Source organism: Odocoileus virginianus, unplaced genomic scaffold (genome assembly GCF_023699985.2).
Source record: "Odocoileus virginianus isolate 20LAN1187 ecotype Illinois unplaced genomic scaffold, Ovbor_1.2 Unplaced_Scaffold_2, whole genome shotgun sequence".
Lineage (NCBI taxonomy): Eukaryota > Metazoa > Chordata > Mammalia > Artiodactyla > Cervidae > Odocoileus > Odocoileus virginianus.
The window spans coordinates 5,985,809-6,010,014 of NW_027224264.1; the positions used below are offsets into that span (position 1 = coordinate 5,985,809).

General features: G+C 38.9%; 1 protein-coding gene across 12 annotated transcripts in view; it reads right to left on the reverse strand.

Annotated features, from left to right (window-relative positions):
- Positions 1 to 341: 341 nt before the first annotated feature.
- Positions 342 to 24,206, reverse strand: part of ENOX2 (ecto-NOX disulfide-thiol exchanger 2) — a 303,381-nt gene continuing 279,516 nt past the window's right edge. For 10 of the 12 annotated variants that reach the window (XM_020889721.2, XM_070462302.1, XM_070462301.1 and 7 more), the window contains 5 exons: positions 13,968 to 14,149; positions 11,529 to 11,636; positions 7,372 to 7,480; positions 4,669 to 4,754; positions 342 to 2,218 (listed from right to left, as the gene is read on the reverse strand). In XM_020889721.2, coding sequence (XP_020745380.1) covers positions 2,087 to 2,218; positions 4,669 to 4,754; positions 7,372 to 7,480; positions 11,529 to 11,636; positions 13,968 to 14,149 — 617 coding nt within the window. In that variant the 3' untranslated portion in view covers positions 342 to 2,086. The remainder of the gene's footprint in view (positions 2,219 to 4,668; positions 4,755 to 7,371; positions 7,481 to 11,528; positions 11,637 to 13,967; positions 14,150 to 24,206) is intronic. The other 2 variants (XM_070462304.1, XM_070462306.1) reach the window with 1 other exon arrangement.

The following is a 24,206-nucleotide window of genomic DNA, read 5'->3' on the forward strand; positions in this document are numbered from 1 at the left end:
TGCAGTTTTGAGTCCAAAGAAATCCGGAGGCACAATTCTTTTCTCCACAACTCATTGCATGAGGCCCACCCACATTATGGAGGGTAAGATATGTTACTCAAAGTCCACTGGTTTAAATGTTAATCACATCTCAGAAATACCTTCACAGCAACATCTAGACTGGTGTTGGACCAAGCAACTGGGCACTACAGTGTAGCTAACTTGAGACACAAAATTCACCATCGCAACTAGTATATTCAAGCAGGTTGGGAGCAGTACTCCTGGACTAAATTGGCAGGAATAATAGGAAAAGAACATTTATACTACAAGTGGATCAAGGAAAGGAGAACAAGCGGCCTGGGTGTTGCTTTAAATGCATTTTATTTAACTTATTTAAATAAGAAATAATTGATAAGTGGCAAATTTCCCCTGATTTCATAGATGTTATTAAACAAGGCATTCCAGGACCCCTGAGACTGATGAATCAAAGCTTTCTGTAGTGTTAATGACAGAGATGCTTCAGTGAGGAAGCTAGTGTAAAAATAACCTTCGCTTCCTGCTGGTGCCACAGCTGGGTACTTAGGGGGAAGCCAGCTTTCAGCATGAATGGGCTGCTGTGGAATCCTATTTCTAGCTGTCAAAGCAGAAGGTTTAGCATCTTCTTCCAATATTCTGGTAACTCAAAGGAGGAAGTCGAGATGATTTACTAAAGGATTAGAGAGCAAAAAATTCAAAACAGGACACCAAACTGAGGTATAAAAAGGAATATTTATCTTTTAAAAATACAACTTTGAACACTACTGACATCTGATTTACAAAGTATTTTCCTGAAATACTCTTCATTGGCTTTGCTTACTTAGTACATTCTCTTCTTTTCAATCAAGACTCAAGGGAGGGCATGCTGATGTTAGTATAAGCACCACCACCACCACAGAAGAAAAGACCATCTCTGCCTCAAGATATAAGCCTCCAGTCCTCATCCTTTCCCTTTCTTTCCCATCAAACAAGACTTCTGACTGGTCCACGCACAACTGGACTTGTTCTCAGCACTCAGCACTCCAGGTGGAGCTGACCTATTTTCATGAAGCTTCACACACCCTAGCTCATTATTTATCCATTATGAAGAATTCTCTATTAATACTCCTATCAACTGTTTGCAAACATTCAGCATAAAGTAAACATAGTATTTACAGCAGTACATGGTTTGCAATTCAACACACTGATAGCAAAAGAAAAGGGACCACCAGACTTTGTCAGAAGGCCAGAGGAGAAAGCATATTAAAATAAACTCCTGCCAATGTGTATGTGTGTGTGTGTTTGTGTGAAGGCGAGCACACAGGTATGTTTTAATTCATAGAAAACATGCCCTCCTTGAAAAGCAAACTATTTACAAGGTGATTCTGAATACCACATACACATGCCAGTCATACTGGACACTTGCTTTCCATGAATACATTGGTTTTTTTTAATTTTGAAATAAACATTAGAGAAAATAACTCTGAAACATTTGTCAACTTTTGGTTCACAGTAATTTTGCAAAAAGCCACAAACCATGCTTTGTCTTTTAAAAGGTGAACCTGGTCAAGCACCTTCTAGAAGACACTGATGCGTTATTCACTCACTGGCCTACTGGGGATTGGAAAGACAATGTCAGTTATGGAGTCCCTAGTGCTCCTGTCATTCCTCTCACCAGTAGCAACATTAATGTAAAGAGAAGTTCCGAAACACAAATCACGTACAAATCATCAAAACATTTCAGTTAACAGTGTTTAAAAAATACCAAAGTCTACAACAGTAGTACAGACACTGAAAACACCCTAAATACACATTAGCCTCAGGCCTTTTTAATACTACTAATAAAAAAAGACAACCAATTGACAGAAAGAGAGGAAGTTACAGCACTTGTGGTTTAAGTCGACTTCTTTTAGGGCCTGTAGCTTGAAGTGCTGTTCTAGGATCCTTATTTTAACTCAAAAGATATTCCAGGAATGAACTGACAAATTTAAAGCAATTTCCACTTGAAAAGCATTGAAAATACAAATCACTTTCTAAAAGCTTGTCCAACACACATGTATTTTCAGGATCCCAGGTTGTTAGGCAAAGGGATTCAGGTCAGTTTCAAGCCCTCAAAGCCACAGAATTTCCATCTCTTCTCCAGACTGGCTCCCACTCCAGTCATTTCCTGCTTGAAGGTGTGCTGGAGTCGGCTCATGAGACATTCCACATCACTGGTACAGATCTGTGGGAGAGAGAGGACATCTCCATTCAAAACCAGCCCCACCTTCCTAACCTGGCTTTCCCCCTAGTACTGCTTCAGAAAGCTGATGTGCACATGTGTGTGCTGGGCGTGGGGTTGACCTTCCCCTCCCTTGCATATGTGGTTGGTTGAGTGGATTCCAGATGGAAGCCTTCTTCTGCTATGACCACCTGAGTCCGCTGAGCTTTCTTTTTGTTTCTGTATTTCATAACTGCTTTATTTAGGTATAATTTACATACAGTAAATTTACCTACTTTTTATGTGCACATTGATGAATCTTAGTAAAGTTATACAATTATCCAACTGTCACCACAATTCAGTTTTAGAACATTCCCCCAAAGTCCCTTTGTGTTCCTTTGTGTCCTTACTCCCCAACCCAGACTCGGGTTTTTTCACCGTCGTTTTACATTCTGGGGGGAAAATTCATACATGTGCAATCGTACAATCTATAGTCTTTCGTGACTAGTTCCTTTCACTTAGAAGGATGTTTTTGAGATTGATCGCCACCGAGCTTTCTCTGGGAAAGAGCTGGTGTCAGTCGTGTGGAGAGCCTTGGGTCTGCAGCCAGCTGAATGATGGCTTATCAGTGCTGGTGATGTTATGTTCAGGTCCACTGAAGCTGCAAACCCTTTGGGGAGGGGAGGGAGGCAGAAATGGCTGCCACCAAAGCAGAAGTCTTCACACATGTCAGTTTTCAAAGGAAAAGTGACAGGAATAAATAGCTCTGTGTTCCCACTTCTCTCTCTCTCTCACACATACATATCAATACAAAAACAAAAACAAATCTGTGGACTCTTAGGGCTTGCTTCATGCAGTCATCTTTATGTCAGTAGCAACTTTCCTAACTGAACTCGGGCACTAGGACCTGACTGAAGAGCACTAGGGGATCTGTAAAGAAACCCCAAGTTGCTGCCACCCTGAACATTCCTAAAGCTGGTAGGAGGGGCCCCCAGGTTCCATTGGGACCATTGCAGACTCTCCTTGGGAGGCCCTGGCACTACCCCAGCACGAAGCTGCCCAGGAGGAACTGGCACTAGACTGGGAGTCAGGTCAGGCTTTGTCCCCGTGCTAGTGGCGGGCTGTATCCAGTCAAGTGAAAGAAGCACGCTGTAGAATTGAATCCTCACCACAAAAAAACATGTATCTATACTGTTTATAGATATATACATACAATATAGGTACAGCAGATGTATACAAAAGAGTCTGAATAAGCTATGCCAAACCACCAATGATGGTTATCCTTGAGAGGTGGCCTTGCAGGGAACTGTGCATTTGCCTTTACTGTAGTTCTATATTGCTTACATTTAAAAGATAATGTTTGCATTATTTTTGCAGTTAAAAAAAAAGATTGTTTTTATTGACACAGAGTTCAATTTCAAATCACTTCAATGGATCCCTTGTTCCTGGTGCTCACATTCCATTCCTCCTTTCACTGTCAAATGGGCCAGCCACTTAATTGCAGAATAGCATCTCTGCCCAGAGATAAATGACAGGGGAGTGCTAGCTAGAACTAAAACAAATGCCATGAGGAGGATGAATCACCTTCTGGATTTCCAAATGGGCCAGTGCCTCTGTTAAGTGGACATATTCTTAAATGGCTTAACACTTTGGACAGCTGACTGTCAGGAATCTATATTCCAATGGCACTTGTCAAAAGGCCCAGAACCTGTGAAATAGTGAGTACAATCCATGAACAGCTTTAACTGAATTCTGCTTCTGAAAAAGAAATCTATCAGGACTTTATTTATTCTGAGGGGTCACATGCCCCCTCCTGTCTATACGAGGCATGCATCCTTGACTTTCTAGGTAACTGGCACTTACCCTTGCTCCCGAGGCTTTGTGAGTTCCCTACAGGTGGCATCCAGGGAAGAAACTGGTCCATGAGATCAGCTGTGAGCAAACATTCAGTCTGTATTACAGACTCATTGTTCCAACTTCTTGTGTCCCTGCCTGGTTGTGTCATTTTAGATAATGGCAGTGGTGATCTCAACAGTCCGGGAGGTGGTTGGAGTAAGACTTCCAATTGAAAATTTACATTTGCTAATGTCTAAAGGCCCAGGGCAGAAGTTTGATTGGTGAGAAATAATGCTTAATTAGCATCTGATATGTAAATTAAGAAAAAGGAGGAAAATTCTTCTAAGATGTATCTTGGAAGTAGGGTGGCCAGCTCATTCAGATTGGCCTAGGACTTCCCCGGTATCAGCACTGGAAGTCCCAAGTCCCAGGAAACCCCTCAGCCCCAGGCAAACAGGGACAGATGGCCACCCTACTTGCAAGAGAGAAAGTTGATGCTGGATCACAGTGAGAGAATAGGTGAAGGAATTTTCCTTACAGTGATTACTAGTGACTTATTTGTGCTTGAGAAGAGTGAGGCCACCTGTTCACAAAGAATCCTACATCGCATTGCATGCCCATCTCGGGACCCCACATACCTTATTATCAAGACGGTGCAAGTAGGAGCAGATATATTCAATGCTTGCTCCAAATGGGTGGACATGAAGGAATGTGGAGATAATTCCTATAAACACAATAGCATGGAGGTTACACTTGAGCGTTGTATTCGCTGAGATGCCACATGATAGTGTCTAGCAAGAGTTAGCTCATATGTACACCATATTACATATCAGGTACTCTTCTAAGTTTACATATATATATACACACACACTCATTTAATCTTCACAACAACCCTGTGAGATAGGTATTACCATTCCCCTTTCACAGATGAGGAGACATTGAGGCACAGAATGTTTAAGTAACTTGCCCTAAGTCACATAGCTGGTAAGCGGCAGGCATTTGAACCCAAACAGTTGCTCTCAACCACTCTGTGGACTGCCTCTCACTGCCCTATACCACCTGGAGAAAAATCTGGCATTTGAGGAGTCACTCCCATCATTCCTGATGGCTAAATGCCATTTGAGTTCTACATTTTACAATGAATTTAAAACTTTACAATGAATTTCGATTGTGCTGGGTATTTTGCAGTTCTTCTGCACTGTCTTACATTGGATTTTAGCTTCTTATGCATTTAATCATGTCTTGCTGTCGTAGCAAAAGTACAAATCATGGACTTTGCCTGATTAAACTTGTGCTTCTCACAAGAGAATCTGTTGATTGTATTTGGGTTTTATTCTGTGAGTAGCTCTGTAAAGAAAAGACAAACATTTCATTCACTCAGGTGATGACTAGCATTCTGTTTGTCCTCAGAGCCCTGAATCTCTTCCAGTATCAGAATTCTTATAGCAATTTATAGCCTCCAGGAATGTGCATGACTGCTACTCAGCATAACTCTGGGGGGACTGGCGGCTACATACATTGCCTTGATTATTTTGGCCATCAGGTTAATTGTGCTAATACTACTTTCTCTGGCAACAGGTAGAATATAAATTGTTCAAAAGTCTACTATGTTTTTTTTTTAAATTCATCTCTTTTCATAAAATCTTAGGTATATCTCATGGATTCAGAATTGAGCTTACTGAAAACTGGCAAGAAACAAAAGCTAACTTCGATTTGGTTTGTAAAACTACAATTTGTCTATCCCTTTAAGCAATTGACGAAGCATATCACAAGTTCAAATGGTAGGTTGAAGTACAAATAAGTTCTTTGCAAAAATCCTCCAAATACAGATGGCAAGTGGGTGGGTTGGAGGATCCAGGAAGAACTGATTGTAGGATTCGAAACTCTACTCAAAATGGATACTATTGCTTATAACACTACTTTCCTCTTAAATGACTTGGTAAATTGAATTTCCAAACACTGACTCAAGCTCAGAAACTTAAATTCTGAAGAATACAGTCCATGCTCAAAGGAATTCTAGATGCTATGACCAAGAAAGGCTGTCAAACGCCAAGAAATAACTACAGAGGTTTCAAAACATGAAGTAGTTTTTGTGGGTTCACACCCAAATAACCAATTTAAAAAAATAGATCTTCCTTTCTGTCAGCTCAAGACTTCTTTCTTTAAAAATACAAAACAAAACATGAAACACTTAAGAATCTTTGTTTCTAGAACTATCCATTTTCAGAGGCTTCCTCCTACCCATGGCTCTCCTCTGACAGGTCTCCCTGTTGCCATGCCAATTTGTTAAAGAACTTTGAGTTGGAAAACGGAAATAAGTTGTCACTCTTCTTGAAGACTCACTGGCAGATCCCCTGTGCATCTTTATTATCATATCAAAGTGTTAGATCTGAATATAATATCCATTACCGAAGGAGGCAGATATATCTTCAAAATATGCAGAAGCTAATTAGTGTGGAGAACTTTCGAGATTGGGGTGGGACTATTGTGCAGCTCAGATTCCTAGAAGGCAGCTGGGATTATCTGCTAAGGCCCAAGATCAGCCCTTTTTTAAATGACTGAATATTTTCAGACCTCCATCTGCCACTGTTTTCCAAACAGAATGTAAAGTCAACAAGCCATTCGTGAATAGTGCCGTTAAGTGCAAAATGGTTCTCATTCATTGAGGGCTTGCTATGGGCTGGACACTGTGTTAAGTGATTTAGATGAATTGTTGTATTTAATACCTACAGCTGCTTTGAGATAGCTAATATTATTCCCATTTTGAAGATGGAGGAACCGAAACTCAATGATGGAAATGGAGGGGTCAAGACAGGAAGCCAGTTCTGTCTGATTCCTTAACCACTGATGCTATCTTGCCTCTGTCAATCAATTTCTATGTAGTGAGAGCAATTCTAGCATTTGTCTCATCAGAGCCCATCAGTGTTCAAACACCCCATAGACAGCCTCCTGGGTTGCCTGCCAGTAACCTGGGAAGATATGAGGCTCATCTGGGAAAGCTCTCTGCCAAACAATGTCTGCACTGCCCCTTGAGAGGGAGTGAGAGGGCTCACCTATCTTTTAAAAATCTACCACATGTTTCTCTAGCAGACCCCCTCTTAGCATAGTGCTTATACGGACACACTTGATGTGGCAGTGGCCACCAGAAGCTTGAAGAGGGCTGGGAGATGCCGTTACCACTTTGACTGAAATCTGTACTTGTCCTTATCCTATCATCTTCAGGACTCTGGGTTCTTGCACTGGCATGCCTCATGAACACTTGGTATGTGCTCATTCATCTTAGGTTACTCCTTTCCCCCACTCCACTGCACTTTATACATTGAATGTATTCACTTCCTTACCAACTAGCAGGGCTTCGCGTTCAGATTTGACAGGACAGCTGTTCAGAGTCTTCTCCAGAGGGTAATCACTATCCTGGCTCGACGCACACAGTCTAGAGGCACAGCTTTCCTGTGGGAATAATATGTCTCTTAGGTCAGTGCACCTTATATGGTAACAGGGCATGCGTGCATGCTAAGTCGCTTCAGTCGTGTCTGACTCTGCAACCCTATGGACTGTAGCCCGCCAGGCTCCTCTGTCCATGGGATTCTCCAGGCAAGAATGCTGGAGTGGGTTGCCATCTCCTCCTCCAGGGGATCTTCCCAACCCAGGGATCAAACCATGTCTCCTGCATCTCCTGCCATTGGCAGGCAGATTCTTTACCACTGAGCCACCTAGGAAGCCCTCCAATTATGTTGTTGTTGTGCTCCGTCACATCAGACTCTGTGAGACCCCATGGACTATAGCCCCACAGGCTCCTCTGTCCATGGGATTCTCCAGGCAAAAGAATACTGGAGTGGGTTGCCATTTCTTACTCCAGGGGATCTTCCCAACCCAGGGATCGAACCCAGGTCTCCTGCATTGACAGGTGGATTCTTGACCACTGAGCCACCAGGGAAGCCCCATATGGTAACAGACTTGGTTCCAACTATACAACAGGGAACTTCTTAACAGCACCTCAAAAGCAAAACTGTGCAATTTTGATTATTGAATGGAAGAGAAAATAGTGTAAACTATAAAAGCATCACTGATAATCCAAAGCTTACTTATAAGGCTTCAAAACACACAGATGAATTTAGACATATATCTTCACTAGTTTTTTTTCCTTCTGCCTTCATCATTCTTGACTTGGGAACCAGACCCAGTCTGGTAATCTTGGGAACCCTACCCAGCATTAATTGTCTGTGAGATGCCAGGAACTGGCAGGTAACCTATCTCCATTCTACAGATGAGGAAATTGAGGCTCAGGTAAATTGGGTAACTTGTCTAAGATCATATTGCTAGAAAATGACAGAGCCAGAATTTCATCCCAGGCCACCCAATGTGAAAAAGACCATTCTTTTTTATTTTAGGTTCCACACTCTGCTAAAGGTCAGTCCCATATTTGAATGGAGAATCTACAGTGTAGCTGATCCACTCATGGGTAATCAACTGTTGGCTCTTGAACTGAATATTAGAGCCTTAATTTATTGACCATCAGCTCTCTTTCTCTCTCTGTCCTCTCTGATAAGGGCATCATCAGTTAGGATATTTATGACTTTAAAGCAAGAAATGACTGCTGCCAAAACTATCAGTAATCAGTGGCCTTCCTTGTTGTTGAAAGTGTTTTCTTTCTGAGCATAGTGGATATATTTCATAAGAGGGCTGGGGTGAAATCCATGACCAACAACCAAACTGAAAAAGGCCTCCAGACCTCTCTTGGATCTTTCTCTCTTTGGGTACTGAAAACATCTTTTCTGTATTATGACTGTGGAGGAAGAGTCTTCAGAAGAAGGAATGAAAGGAATCCCTGCTTCAGTATCACTGCTATTGTAAAAGAGAGCGCTGGGGAAATGGCCCGCAAGGGGAGTGGATCATGGTTGACTCAAATGTTTTGTTACTTCTTTCCTTCCACAAGCTCTCAGCAGGGACAGGCTTCCTTCTTTTTTTCCTTTAAAGATGCCTTCAAAGCTTCCAGGATGCTGTCCCTAAATGAAACTAATGGTCTTTGCTGCAAGACATGTTGTTTTGTGGATTTACAGGCTTCCAGGCTGTAGTCAGAAGGGAAATCTTTCTTGATGACCTACTCAATCTTTGGCCTTTAGAATCCAATCCGGTCAGTAACCATCACACCAAGTTTGATTTAAACTGCTGGCTCACTTCTAAGCCACAGGCTGTACATCTGCTTCTAACCCCCTTAAAACATTACATGATCCAGTAAGACATTTCTTAAGTGTGAGAGTTTAACAGATTGGGGTTGATTTAAGATATGAAGACATTCTGAGAAGTTTTAGCTATCTTGAATCAACATGCAGCCTGACTGAAACCTGACTTCAATTTTATTACAGCTGGCATTTAAAAAATTAGAAGGTGTATTGAAGGGCTGCTTATCACCTTGCATTTTACTAGCAGATTCAAAGAGCTAGTTCTTTCTGCAGGAAGACAGACATAAGTCACATTGTTATATTGCAAAACACTGACGATAACTCACACTGCAGTTTACTGTCAAGAAACCCAAACAAAAAGAAAAAAGATCCCTCCTCACCAAAACTTATTGCTTTCCTTTCAACCTGAAATTATTTTTCCAGTCTAATGTGATGGTACTTTGCTTTCTAACCTAATTGTGTCAGTTTGAAATATGTGGTCACAAATCAGCTTCCCAGAGAAGATCGGTTTATAATGAACTCTCATGACTTTCTCTGAAGGAAGCCTCCCTTAAAATAACAGGACAAAAACATATTCTGACTCACATGTTCCTCATTATCAGTTGCATCTCTCCTTCTGTCCTCTTTAGCTGCCACTCCATGGCTTCCCTGGTGGCTCAAAGGTTAAAGCATCTGCCTGCAATGCGGGAGACCCAGGTTTGATCCCTGGGTCAGGAAGATTCCCTGGAGAAGGAAATGGCAACCCACTCCAGTATTCTTGCCTGGAGAATCCCATGGATGGAGGAGCCTGGTAGGCTACAGTCCACAGGGTCGCAAAGAGTCGGACACAACTGAGCAACTTCACTTTCTTTCATGGTATATGCAGATTCAAAAATGGGAAACACTTAGACTTACTTCTAAAACAGCAAGATTCTTCTGTACCATTTGACCCTTCACTTCTTTAAATGAAATACTTTACAAAGCAGAGGGCTGATTACACTAAAAAGCCCTCAAGTCAATTAGTGATGTCAATCCTGAAGAGTGATTTTAAGCTTAATGTCATTAGTGTAACCCCCTGTTTATCTATAGCCTTCTGGCTACACAACACATTCCATCTTATGCAAGAAGTGAAACGGAGCTAAGTAGAAGCTCTGGGACATTTTAGAAGCTCTGCTTGTATGAGGCAAGTCCTGCTAAATAGAGCAGCTTTGGCACTTTTCAATTAAATGCTTGATAAATGAATTTGTCTGGGATTATGCTGGTTTCTTTAATAGCACCCACAAAACTGGAAAGTGAGTTGGTTTTATGAAGTGGAAGAATTAAAAGCATATTGCAAATGGCCTCTGGAAAACACTTTCATCATTTGTTTCAACTACACTAATGTTGCCAGTTCTTAATGGCACTCTAGGGGAGTCACTATGCTCACAGACACACCCAGGGCCTGTATGCATTGCATCTTTCTGAGCTGAGCACAGAAGAGAAAGGGCACAAGCGCTTGTGGAACTGCAGAACTGTGGAATTGATTTCTGGCTCTTGGTCTAAGCTTCTAATCTTCTCTTCCTTCTGAGACATTAAAGTCAGGCAGCTCTGGTCAATGGGCCTTTTTCTTTTCAGAGAATAACTTCACTTGGTTCAGGCATAAAAGAGGTTAGAGAGGTGTGACACGGAGACGCCACCAGTTGACTTTACACACCTTAAATAGACTGGACACCCGATGCGTGGTTGCAATATATTAATTCATCCAGAAATTTAGTAGACTTTCTCTGAGGTCCTTGTTGGTCCTCATTAGGCAGAATCCCATTTTGCCTTCCCTGTTACTATTACCTAGCTTTAGCATAATGTGTCTCCTAGTTTGCTTTCCAAGTCTGCCCACCCCCTCCCTTTTGGTTTTGGCTATTTCAACCTACAGCAGCTCATTATCATACTAGATGGAGTGTCTGCAAAGAAATGTCAATGTTCTAGTTGTACTTGAGTTTCTTCATTTAATGAAATGCTTAATTAAAAGTAGTTTGTGTCACACGGATTTTGACTGAAGGAAGCAGTGATGAGGTATATACTCTGATCGTTTCCAAGAAGGAAGACTGAGGAATATTAGGGATGGACGGACATTTTATTCATTGAAAAGTACACTTTCCTGAACCTTCAGAACTGAAAAGGACTCAAATCTAAATGCTGAGCCCTTGATTCAAGAATTAGCCTGGAGAGGAGGCTTTTAATCTCCATTCAACCAAAGACTTCGCATTTGACACCTTTTGGTAGGAACTTCCAGGGCATTTTCATTGTCACTGAAAAGCAGGAAAGGAACAAGGGAAAAGGCACACTTAGGATTCATGTACCTTTTCTTTGAGATTTTCCAGCATTTTTTCCACCTGTAGCTTGTCATCTTTGATTTTTTCCAGTTCAGCTTCTTTCCTTTTGTATTCCTCTTGGACTTTCAGTAGATGCTACAAGAAAGACCAAAGACAATCAAGTCCTAAGAAGCCACACTTCACTTAAAAACCCTGGCTGAAGTTAGATATTAGGCAGGCCTGCCTCACTTTCCCCCAGCACACACACTCATTTCTACATGCAAAGATACTAAAGGGAAAATCAAGACACTTTTCACTTGAAATGATTTTATCTGGCTCTTAGAAGTCTTTTGGATTTGTTCATATTTTAGAAACACTCTGAGAAACTGATTGATCTAATCACTTAATTTTCCTATTCCAGCCAGATGTAAGGGTGTTGTTGTTCAGTTGTTAAGTCGTGTCTGACTCTGCGACCCCATGGACTGCAGCCTGCCAGGCTCCTCTGTCCATGATATTTCCCAGGCAAGAATACTGGAGTGGTTTGCCATTTCCTTCTCCAGGGGATCTTTCTGACTGAGGGACTGAACCTGGGTCTCCTGCATTGGCATGGGGACTCTTTATCCCTGAGCCACCAAGGAAGTGATGTAAGTGTAGGGTGCAGTTAATACTATGTGGACAATATCTTGATTTTGGCATAGAACTGAGCTTAATGTTGTAAAGCATTCTTGCAAATAGCCATTTTCCTAGCCAAGCTCAATTTCTGTGAGGAAAGTAGTAAAGAATCCAATTTCACAAATGTTAGTTCCCTTATCAGTAGGCAAGGAACTGGATTCATCATTAATGATTATTACGAATACTATGTGTTTAGTATCTAACATGTGCCAAGTATTATGCAAAGGGTTTCACATGCATGATCTCATTTAAGCCTCACAATAATCCTATGATACATAAGCCTGAAGATTAGAGAGGTTTAGTGGTTTGCCTAAGGCTATTCCGATAGTCAGTGCCAGAGCTGGAATTTCAGTTCAGGGGGAGTCAACCCCACAGCCAGTGTTCTTAACCAACATATTAGACTATACATCTATTGGGGATAAGATGGCAGAAATTTTACCATGGTTTACATGGCTACTTTCCAATAAAAGGTAATCAAAATAAGTAAAATTAATTTTTCAGGAGGTAGAGACCTAATTGTCTCACTGAGGTTTTTGAAGCGATGGAATGAAAAAAAAAAGTTCATTAGTTTTCAACTGAACCACTCCATTCTTAGGTGGAGTGGTTTCGAAATCAAGGAAAGAGGGGAAAACCACAATAGGAAAATGTTTTGCTTTTCAGAGCCTTGCAAAAGACCATTGAGAAGGATAAAAGACACAGTACAATGTACATTGTCAAAATTCTTTGATGTCTAGCTGAGGAGATGTATTTTTTTGGTGGAAAGATCTCTGATTAACTTACATGTTCTAATTAAACTCCATGGTGACAGTAAAAGGAAGGTAACCATTACTTCACACATTTTGTTAATAGGAAAGGTGAAATATTAATGTGATCTTGCTTGTCACATAGGAAGACAACGATAGCAGAAGTAATAGGAACATGGGCTCTTAGTGCCAGAAGAGACTCCATGTTCACAATTTGTGATTTCTAACCATCAATAAGCTTCACCCTAGATAATTCCAAGGCACACAATTAAAAAATTATTGCACAATTTAAGTTGTAAGGAAAATGGCTGGTAGTCTGGCAATACAGAAGAGGATAGTACCCTTACTGAAAAGTACTATTCCTTTGCTCTAATGGGAACAGATGCTGTATCTTTAAATAGTAGGCTTGTTGCGGTGATAACCATGTAAAACTTCTAGACATAGAGCATCTATTACACAGTGTTGTTTTTGAATGCAATTACAGTTGGATGCACTTATTTACTTTACTTTTTACACTTGGGATAATGTGCAGGTAAACTCATTCACACAAATGACTGTGAAAACAAAACAAAAGCAAATTGGTATTATGTACCCCAAAACACTGATACTTAAAAGCCCATGACATCCCTCCTTCCACCCAAATCAAGGGTAGGATTCCGGTCATTTCTTCTAAAAGACTGTATTATTTAGCATTGTATCAACTAGATATTTATTTACCAACACTTTTGCATATCTAAGTAATTAAGGTTCTTCATAATGACCTTGAGACTCTATTCAAATCCTAAAGTATATTTGGTAGCATAAAGAAAAGATTAGGTTATGCTCAGTGTAGTTTTATTGCTAAGTATGTTTTACTGAATGCACATTCTTTGGAAACTGGTGATCCATTGTTTTCTCTGTATTTACCAAAGATTTCATGAACTAAAATATGTAATCCCTTCCTCAGCCATGTCAGAAAACAGAATATCAAGAAGAAGAGGTTTACTATCCTATTTGCTTCTGGGGGCCCTTTTACAGGTGAGGAGCTGATTACTAGCCTTCCAAAGAGCTCAGAAAACCAAAATGCCTTTACCTGTTGCATTCCTTGCAGGGCTTGCTGCAGGAGCTTCAGCTGCTGTTCCTTGTTTGGGTCATCTTCTCTGTGGGCTTTGCCTTGTTCTTGCTTGAGCAGTTCTACCTCATTCCGGTAGGCATCTAGCTGCCAACGGAGGCTGTCATTTTCTTCTTTCAGAGCTTCTGCCTGTGATACTAAAGCTAAACAATCAATATAAAGTAGTAAAAACCATATATCCAGGTTCTGTTGTGATTCACCTTAGCCCCATGAAGACTTGGTATTTTAAATTGACATGTATGAAAAGTCTCTCAATGAGAAACTTTAGGTTTGAGTTGGCTATGGTAGCAAGAGATTCACAGGAGCACAAAGACTCATTTTTGTAAATGAACACACAGAATTCCAACACACACAAGTCCCCACCATGTTTCAATTCCTCTCTCTAAACATCACTAAAATATTTCTAGGTAACATCAGTTACTTTTACTTGAAATGCAGCAAATGATGAGTCTGTAATAATAAAATAGAAGGCTAATTGTCTTGAACTGATGACTGTCCACTCAATAATTTGCTTACAGTTGTCTTTTTAAAAATGCAGCCTTTTAATGCAGCTTCCTCTGGTCCTATAGAGGAAAGGTAAATGTAAAACTTAAGACACAAGATTTCCTGGGGAATTCCCTGGTTGTCCAATGGTTAGGACTCTGTGCTTTCATTGCTGAGGGACCAGATTTGATCCCTGGTTAGGGAACTGAGATCCTACAAGCCATGTGGTTAAGCATTAAAAAAAAAAGACTTCCAGTTTATGGTCTAGCATGTAAGGAGCTTAGAAGTCATTATTCCATCCTAACCACAAGTAAAAAGCTGAACTAACTGAAAAAAAAATCAACAACTCTTCTTTGATACATCAGAGAAATGAAGCAGCAATGCAAACTCATATACCTCCAATTGGAGAGACAACAGGTGAATACAGAGGATGACAACTTACCAGACCAGAAAGCCATCAGCAGATATCACCACAGGAGAGAGTGACAAGGTAGGAAAACCCAAACTATACTTGGCAATTTGCTGGAGGCTCAGTGTAGACAAGTCTGAGAGTTAAAAAGCCCAGGGAGACCCAGGCATGGCTTGGTCCCTATGCTTTTGTGAGTCTTATGTACAGAAGCTCCACCTGGTCCTCAGAGTGAACACTGGAGAAAAATTCCTATGTGCTTCCAGCAGGGGAGGGGAGAAAGAAAACCTTTTGAAATATGCCAGAGCATCATGTTCTTCTGTAAAAGAACTGCCTTCAGAAGAAATTATTTTACCAGAACCTAACCTACTGGAGTAGTACTAGAGCCTAACCAACCCGGGGAACCAACCAGCTCCAGCCCCCTCTAGCCATTCTGTCCCGCCTAAGTGGGGAGAAAAACTGAGGACCACTTATGAAGTTCAGAGGTACAGGCTCACTAAAAGGCTGAGACCTAATCATAGGACTATAAAATGATTCTCTTCCCCCCACTTCTTACCACCATAACGAAAAAGTCCTATTTAACAGAGCTCCTTTCACCTAGTACATCATGTCCAGATTTCAACAAAATTTACAAAGCATACTAAAAAGTAAAAAACATAGTTTGCAGAGACTGAGCAAGGATCAGAACCAGTCAGATATGGCAGAAATGTTGGAGTTATCAGACTAGAGATTTAAAACAACTATTACTGGGAATTTCCTGATGGTCTACTGGTTAAGACTCCATGCTTTCAATAAATTCTCTCAATTGAGTCTGTGAGGGCCCAGCTTCAGTCCCTAATTGGAGAACTAAGATCCTTCAAGCCACAAGGTATGGCCAAAAAAGAAAATGAAGCAACTATTATTAACATGCTACAGGTTTTAATAGAAGAAGCAGATAACATGGAAGACTAGATGGATATTGTATGCAGAGAGATGGAAGAATAAAATAGAAATGCTAGAGATTAAATACATGAACAGAAATGTTTAAAAAAGTCCCCTTAATGGACTTACTAGTGATTGAGCATGACTGGGGAAAGAATTTCTGAGTTGGAAGAGTTGACAATAGAAATTTCCTAAACTGAAAAGCAAAAAGAAAAGAAAAAATCACCCTCCCAAAGAAAAGAAAATGTAAGAATTGTAAGACAACTACAAAAGATGTAATGTATACATAATGAGAATGTCAGGAGAAAAAAGAGAAACAGAAGCAATATGTAAAACAATAATGATTGAGAATATGTCTAAATTAATGCTAGATATAAAACCACAGATCCAGGAAGTTCAGAGAGCATCAAGTAGGATAAATGCCAAAACATGTAACATTTAAATTTCAGAAAATTAAAGAGAAAAAACAGTCTTGAAAGAAACCAGAGGGAAAAAACCACCTTATCTATAGAGAAGCAAAGATAAGAATTATATCCTACCTTTCCTTAGAAATCATGTAGGCAAGAATAGAAATGAAGAGAATACTCAAAGTGCTGAAAGAAAAAAAAATCCAGCAACTTAGAATTCTGTACCTTGTGAAATTATTCTTCAAAAGTAAAGGAGAAATACCTTCTCAGATGAAGAAAAATTGAGGGAATTTGTTGTTATGAGTCCTGCCTTGCAAGAAATGTTAAAATAAGTTCTTAAGACAGAGGAAAATGACATAAGTCAGACACTTGGATCTACATTAAGAAAGGAAGAGAAAAAAAAAAAAAGAAGAGCATCAAAGAAGGAGTAAGTAAAGGTAAAATAAAAACTAATTTTTCTTATTCTTACTTGATCTAACAGATAATAGTTTGCTCGAAATAATAGTGACAATGCATTCAATTATGTATGCTTGTGTGTGTGTGCGCTTATGTATAAGTGAAATTAATGACAGCAATGATACAAGGAATAGGAAGAAGGAGTCGGGATTATATTATGATAACATATTTGCACTAGCCACAAGTTGGTATAGGGTTATTTGAAAGTGGACTTATTAGCTGTAAATGTAAATTGCAAACTCTAGGGCAACTACTAAAAAAGTTAAAAAAAAAAGAAGTATAACCAATATGCTTAGAAAGAAGAAAAAAGAAATCATATAAAATGCTCAGTTAAAACCACAAGGAGCTAGAAATGTGTAGAAGGCAAAAAGAACAAAGAACAAGAGCAATAAATAAAAAACAGTAACAAATATGGTGGATGTTAATCCAACTACATCAATAATTATTGTAAACATCATTGTCTAAATACAACAATTAAAATTCAGACATTGTCAGAGTAAGAAAAAAATAAGAAACAACTATAATGGTATCTTTAAGAAACATTTAAAGTATAAAAATACATATAAATTAAAAGTAAAAGAATGTTAAACAATACACTATGCTAACACTAGTAAAAAAAAAGAAAAGTAAGAGTAGCTATACTAAGTTCAGGCAGAGTTGACTTCAGACCAAGGAAAATTATCAGGGCTAAAGAAGGGCATTACATAGGATAAAGGCATTAGTACTCCAAGAAGACATAACAAGCAATGTGTGTGAGCCTAACAGTAGAGTATCAAACAAAACAAAATCTAATAGAATTACAACAAAAAATAAATGAATCCACTATTATAGAGACTTTATACCCCTCTATCAAAAGTGGAATGATCCAGTAGGCAGAATATGAGTAATGACACAGTTGAACTCACAGCACCATCAATTAACTGGATAAAATTGACATGTATAGACTATTTCATTTAACAGCAGATTATACATTCTTCTCAAGCACACATTCACCAAGACAGATTACATTCTGCATCATAAAACACACCTAAACACATTAAAAGAATGCAAATCACAGTGGTATGCTGTCCAATCAAGATGAGATTAAACTAGAAATCAATAACAGAAAGATAGGTGGAAAATTCCAAAATACTTGGAGATCAAACAACACACCTCTAAAAAACACATGAGTCAAAGAAGAAATCACAAGAGAAATTTAAAAATATTTGAACTAAGTGGAAATAAAAAACACAACTTCTCAAAATTTGTGAGATGCAGTGAAAGCTGTGCTTAGAGGGAAATTTGTAGCATTGAATACATATATTAGAAGGGAAGAAAGATCTAAAATCAATCATCTAAGCTTCCACCTTAGGAAACTAGAAAAAGAAGAGCAAATTAAATCTAAAGTAAGCAGAAGAAAACATATAGTAAAAATAGATCAGAAATCAATTAAATAGAAAACAGGAACTCAATAGAAAAAAATCTGTGAAAACAAAAGCTGGTTCTTTGTAAAGATCAATAAAATTGAGAAGCCCCTAGCCAGGCTAACTAAGAAAAAAATAGAGAAAATACAAATTACTAATGTCCAAAATTAAAGAGAGGACATCACTACAGATCCTATGGACATTAAAAGGATAATAAAGGAATATTATGGACATGAGTTTGAGCAAGCTTTGGGAGTTCGTGATGGACAGGGAAGCCCGGCGTGCTGTAGTCCATGGCGTCGCAAAGAGTCGGACATGACTGAGCAACTGAACTGAACTAGTCCATAGTTCAGTCCATAGTACATAGTCCACACATTTGATAACCTAGATGAAATGGGCCAACTCCTTGAAATCTGTTAAAATGCACACACAAGAAGTAGACAATCTGAATAGGCCTCCATTACTTAAAAAAATTGGATCAATAATAAATAATTCTCTAAAGTTGAAACTACTAGGCCCACATAAATTTACTGTTGAATTATTTAGGGAAGAAAATAATACAAAATTTCTACAATCTCTTCCAGAAGATAGAAACAGAGAACATTTCCTAACTCATCATATGAAGTTGGCATTTTCCTAATACCAAAACCATATGAAGACCTACAGGAAAAGAAAGTACAGACTGCTATCTCTCATGAACATAGATGTAAAAATTCTCAACAAAATGCTAGTAAATCAAGTGCAAGAATGTATAGAAAGAAATATACCACAATCAAGTGAAATTCATCTTGGGTATGCAAGGCTGGTTCAACATCTGAAAATCAATTAATGTAATTCATTAGGTTAATAAGTTAAAGAGGTTAAAGTTGCATGATAATATCAATAGATGCAGAAAAGGTATTTGACAAAATCCAACACCCATCCATGATTTTAAAATCTCAGTAAACTAGGAATAGAGAACTTCCTCAATGTGACAATAAACATCTACAAAAAACATACAGCTAACATCATACATCATAGACAGAAACTTGAATCACTTCCATTAAGAACAAGGCAAGCTTGCCACCACTTACCACTGCTTTTTTCAGCATTGTACTGGAAGTCCTAGCTAATTCAATCAGACAAGAAAAGGAGATAATTTTCCAGTATAGATTATTTTTAAAATGTGTTATTTTTATAGTCCAATGCCCTTGATCATTTTAAAATGAAAATACATAATGGCAATCCACTCCAGTATTCTTGCCTGGAGAATCCCATGGACAGAGGAGCCTGGTGGGCTACAGTCCATGGGGTTGCAAAGAGTCAGACACGACTGAGCGACTAACACACTATTTACATTAGCACATCAAAAATGAAATAGTTAAGTAGAGATGTAACAAAATACATACCAGATCTATATGAAGAATACTACAAAACTCAGATTGAAAATGAGTGGAAATCATTCAAGTTAAAAAATGAATGAAATTTAAAAACTAAATAAATGGAGACATTTTATGTTTGTGGATAGAATGACAATATCATAAAGATATCAGTTGTTCCCAACTTGATCTATAGATTCAATGCAACCCCAATCAAAATCCAGCAAGTTATTTTGTGGATATTGACAAACTGATTCTAAAGTTTATACAGAGAGGCAAAAGACCCAGAATGGCCAACTCAACATTGAAAGAGTAGAATAAAGTTGGAAGACCGATGCTACCTGGTTTCAAGGCTTAACAGAAAGTTATATCAGCCATTAAAAAGAATTCATTTGAATCACTTCTAATGAGATGGATGAAACTGGAGCCCATTATACAGAGCGAAGTAAGCCAGAAAGATAAAGACCATTACAGTATACTAACACATATATATGGACTTTAGAAAGATGGTAACGATAACTCTATATGCAAAACAGAAAAAGAGACTCAGATGTATGGAACAGACTTGTGGACTCTGGGAGAAGGCAAGGGTGGGATGTTTCAGGAGAACAGCATTGAAACATGTGTATTATCTAGGGTAAAACGGATAACCAGCTCAGGTTGGGTACATGAGACAAGTGCTCGGGCCTGGTGCACTGGGAAGACCCAGAGGGATCGGGTGGAGAGGGAGGTGGGAGGGGGGACTGGGATGGGGAATACATGTAAATCCATGGCTAATTCATATCAATGTATAACAAAAACTACTGTAATGATGTAAAGTAATTAGCCTCCAACTAATAAAAATTTAAAAAAAAAAAAAAAAAAAAAAAAAAGAAAGTTATAGTAACTAAGACAGTGTGGTGTTGGTGAAAGAAAAGACAAATAGATCCATTAAATAGATTAGAGAGTCCAGAAAGAGACCCCCATAAATAGAGTCAACTGATTTTTGCCAAAGGAGCAAAGGCAATACAATGGAGCAAAAATGGACTCTTTAACAAACATGCTGGAACAACTGGACATCACAAAGATTAAGTCAAAATGGATTACAGACCTAAATGAAAAATCCTAAACTATAAACCTCCTAGGAGATAACATAAAAGAAAAATGTAGCTGACCTTAAGTATGGTGATGAGTTTTTAGACACAACACCAAAGGCATGCTCTATAAAAGAAATAACTGATAACCTGGACTTAATTAAAATAGAAACCTGTCTGTGAAAGACAATATCAAGAAGAAAAGCCATAGACCGGGGAGAAAATATTTGCAAAAGATATAGCTGATAAAGGACTGTTACAGAAAATATACAATGAACTCTCAAAACTCAACAATAAGAAAACAAACAACTCATTTGGGCTACAAATCTGAACAAACACCTTGCCAAAGATATACTAATGACAAGTAAGCATATGAAATGATTTCAACATCATATGTCATTAGTGAATTGCAAATTAAAACAGGAACGTGATATCACTAGAAACATATCAGAATTGCCAAAATCCAAAACAATGACAGCACCAAGGACTGGTGAGGATGTGCAAATAAGAGCTCTCCTTCACTGCTGGTGAGAATGCAAAATGGTACAGTCACTTTGGGAGACAGTTTGGCAGTTTCTTACAAAACTAAACTTACTCTTACCATATGATCCAGCAATCATGCTCCTTGGTATTTACCCAAATGAGCTAAAAACTATGTCCAAACAAAAACCTGTGTATACATATTTATAACAGCTTTATTCATAATTCCCAAAACTTGGAAGCAACCACAAGGTTCTTTAGTAGTCATCTAACCACTGATACACTGTGATACATCCAGAAAATTGAATAATAAATGGCACTAAAAAGAAATGAGATACAAAGCCACGAAAAGACATGCAGGAAATGTAAATGCATATTACTATGTGAAAGTAGTCAATTTGAAAGGACTACATACTATATGTTCCCAACTATACACCAGTCTGGAAAGGGAAAAACTACAGAGTCAGTAAAAAAAATCAGTGGTTACCAGGTATTTGGGTGGAGGGAAGAATGAATAGGTTTAGCACAGAAGATTTTAAGGTCCCTGAAACTATTCTGTATGATACTACAATTGTGGACACACATACATTTTGTATATTTCTCCAAAACCATAAAATGGGTATCAAGAGTGAATTCTAATGCAAACTATGAACTTTGGGTGATGAGGATGTATTCAGCTACTGTAACACATGTACCCCTGGGGTGCAGGATGTAGATAGTGGGAGACTGTATGTATCTGGGGACTGGCAGTATTTGGGAACTCTGTACTTCCTGCTCAATTTTGCTATGAAACTAAAACTGATCTAAAAATTAAAGTTTATTAATTTAAAAATAAGACACATGGGGAAACCGAGATTAAATTTATTTATGGTTATGGCATATTTTTCAAGATCAAAAATCACAAAAGCTACTTCAAATTATCTAATAAGAAGATTTTCATTCATTCAAGAAACATTTATTGAATTCCTTCCAAGTTCCAGGCTTAAGACTATGGTAAAAAATGAGATTCCACTCATCTCTATTGTTTACACTCCAAAATAATGGACATATTTGTAGTTTATTCCCTTTTTGATTCCTAACAGAATATAGAGTTCAGAAAAGAGGTATCATCAAAATGGGTCAAAATTACAAATCTGTACATTAAATGTATAAGAATGTTAGAAGATAATTTGGGGCTTCCTTGGCAGTGCAGTGGATAAGAATCCAGCTACTAATTCAGGGGACATGGGTTTGATCCATGGTCCTGGAAGATTCCAGATGCTGTAGAGCAACTAAGTCCGTGCATCACAACTACTGAGCTTGTTTGCCACAACTACTGAGCCCACAGCCACAACTACTGAAGCCTGTGTGCCCTAGAACCTGTGCTCCACAACAGGGGAAGCCACTGCAATGAGAAGCCCGTGCACTGCAACAAAGAGTAGCTCTTGCTCGCTGCAACTAGAGAAAGCCTGTGGGCAGCAATGAAGATCCAGTGTGGTCAAAAAATAAATGAAATAAATAAATAAATAAATAAAAAATGTTCTACAATTTGACAAAGGTGTGAATTTTCTCAGCTACCTATGGGAAACAACTTTTGGTAGAAGGCAGTAAAAAAAAGTAATTGAAATCAAATCTTTGAGATTATTAGCTATAAATGGTAGAAGAATAGTTTTCTAAGGGGGTTGCAAAGATAAGATTCACCCTGTACATAATGAATGAAAAGAAGTTGTGCTTTATAAAGATGAAGTATATAGAAGAAAACTATATTTCAAGAGTGAAAACATTCCCTATTCCTGAAAAAAAAAAAAAAAAAAAAAAAAAAACAACCTGCCTATAGGGAAGTGCTGGGTTTAATTCAATGCCTTGAATCTGAGGGTTTTCCTAAAATAATTAGGTACTGATGAAGGCTGATGTGATCAGATGAAGTGGGTAACAGAGGATGAGATGGCTGGATGGCATCATCGACTCAATGGACATGAGTTTGGGCAAACTCCAGGAGATAGTGAAGGACAGGGAAGCCTGGAGTGCTGCAGTCCATGGGGTTGCAAAGAGTTGGACATGACTTAGCTACTGAACAACGACAACAATCCAAAGAAGAGAGTGACAATGTAATAGGCAGGATCTGGTGAGAAATGCCTTCTCATCAGAGTAGTGTTGAGACATGTTCTCAGTGTTCACATTTGTTTTCTATGAATGGCCATGTAATTATCTTCATATAGCAGTTTCAAACCTCACATTTTTGCTTAAAAATTTACAAGGGATCTTTGGCACAATACATTCATTTTATGTTTGGTTTTATTACCGATTTTAGTTGTTGCCATAATCACACAGATTTTGTGTCTTTGAAGTGAAAGCTATTACACAGAGTTGGATTCACAGCACACCAAATAATATCTATCCTTGCCATCTTCCCAGTGGCTGGGATACCTGGCCTCAGACAGGCAGTGTTCTTAATAATCACAACACCAAAGGGTCAGTCACTCAGTCATGTCCGACTCTTGGCGACCCCATGGACTGTAGCCTGCCAGGCTCCTCTATCCACAGAATTCTCCAGGCAAGAATACTGGAGTGGGTAGCCATCCCCTTAGAAGATGCTAAAGATGAAGATGACTATATATTTGTAACTGGATGGAAAAAGAGACACTGACTATCTGCCAAACAGGGGAAGAAATATCTGCTTTGCTTTGCTGGGTCAGTACCAGTGACAGCATCTTGAACTGGAGTAAGGCCGAACAGCGCAGAGGTTACTCTGCAAATCCAGTGGCTGCTTCAGAGGGACAGTGAGTTATTTCTGCCTCAGAATGCATGTCTGTCCACTGGCAAGCCACACGGCTCAATACAAAATAGTGATATTTCATCTTTCTCTTTTTGTTTCTTCTTGTACTCAGGCCAGTAATTACGCTCATATCCTCCAAGTCATGTAGAGAAACATGGCAGAGAAAAGGGCAGAGGTCGAGGAGAATGGTTAGAGGCATGTTCTCCAGTTGAAATGTGAAAATATTTTCCCTCTGAGAAAATGAGGAGGCAAGACTGCTCCCCCTCCCCCCCGGGGAGAAAGGGCATCCTGATGAGCAGAGATGGACTGTTGCAGCTAAGCGGGAGCAGATAATAATCTCCTCAGTTTGGACCTGTCACTAAGTAAAAGAAAATGGGGGCCCTCACTTACAAAATATATTTCCCACCCTTTAAAGTGAAGGTTTTTGTCATTTTAATGAGGACACCAAGTCTTTACTT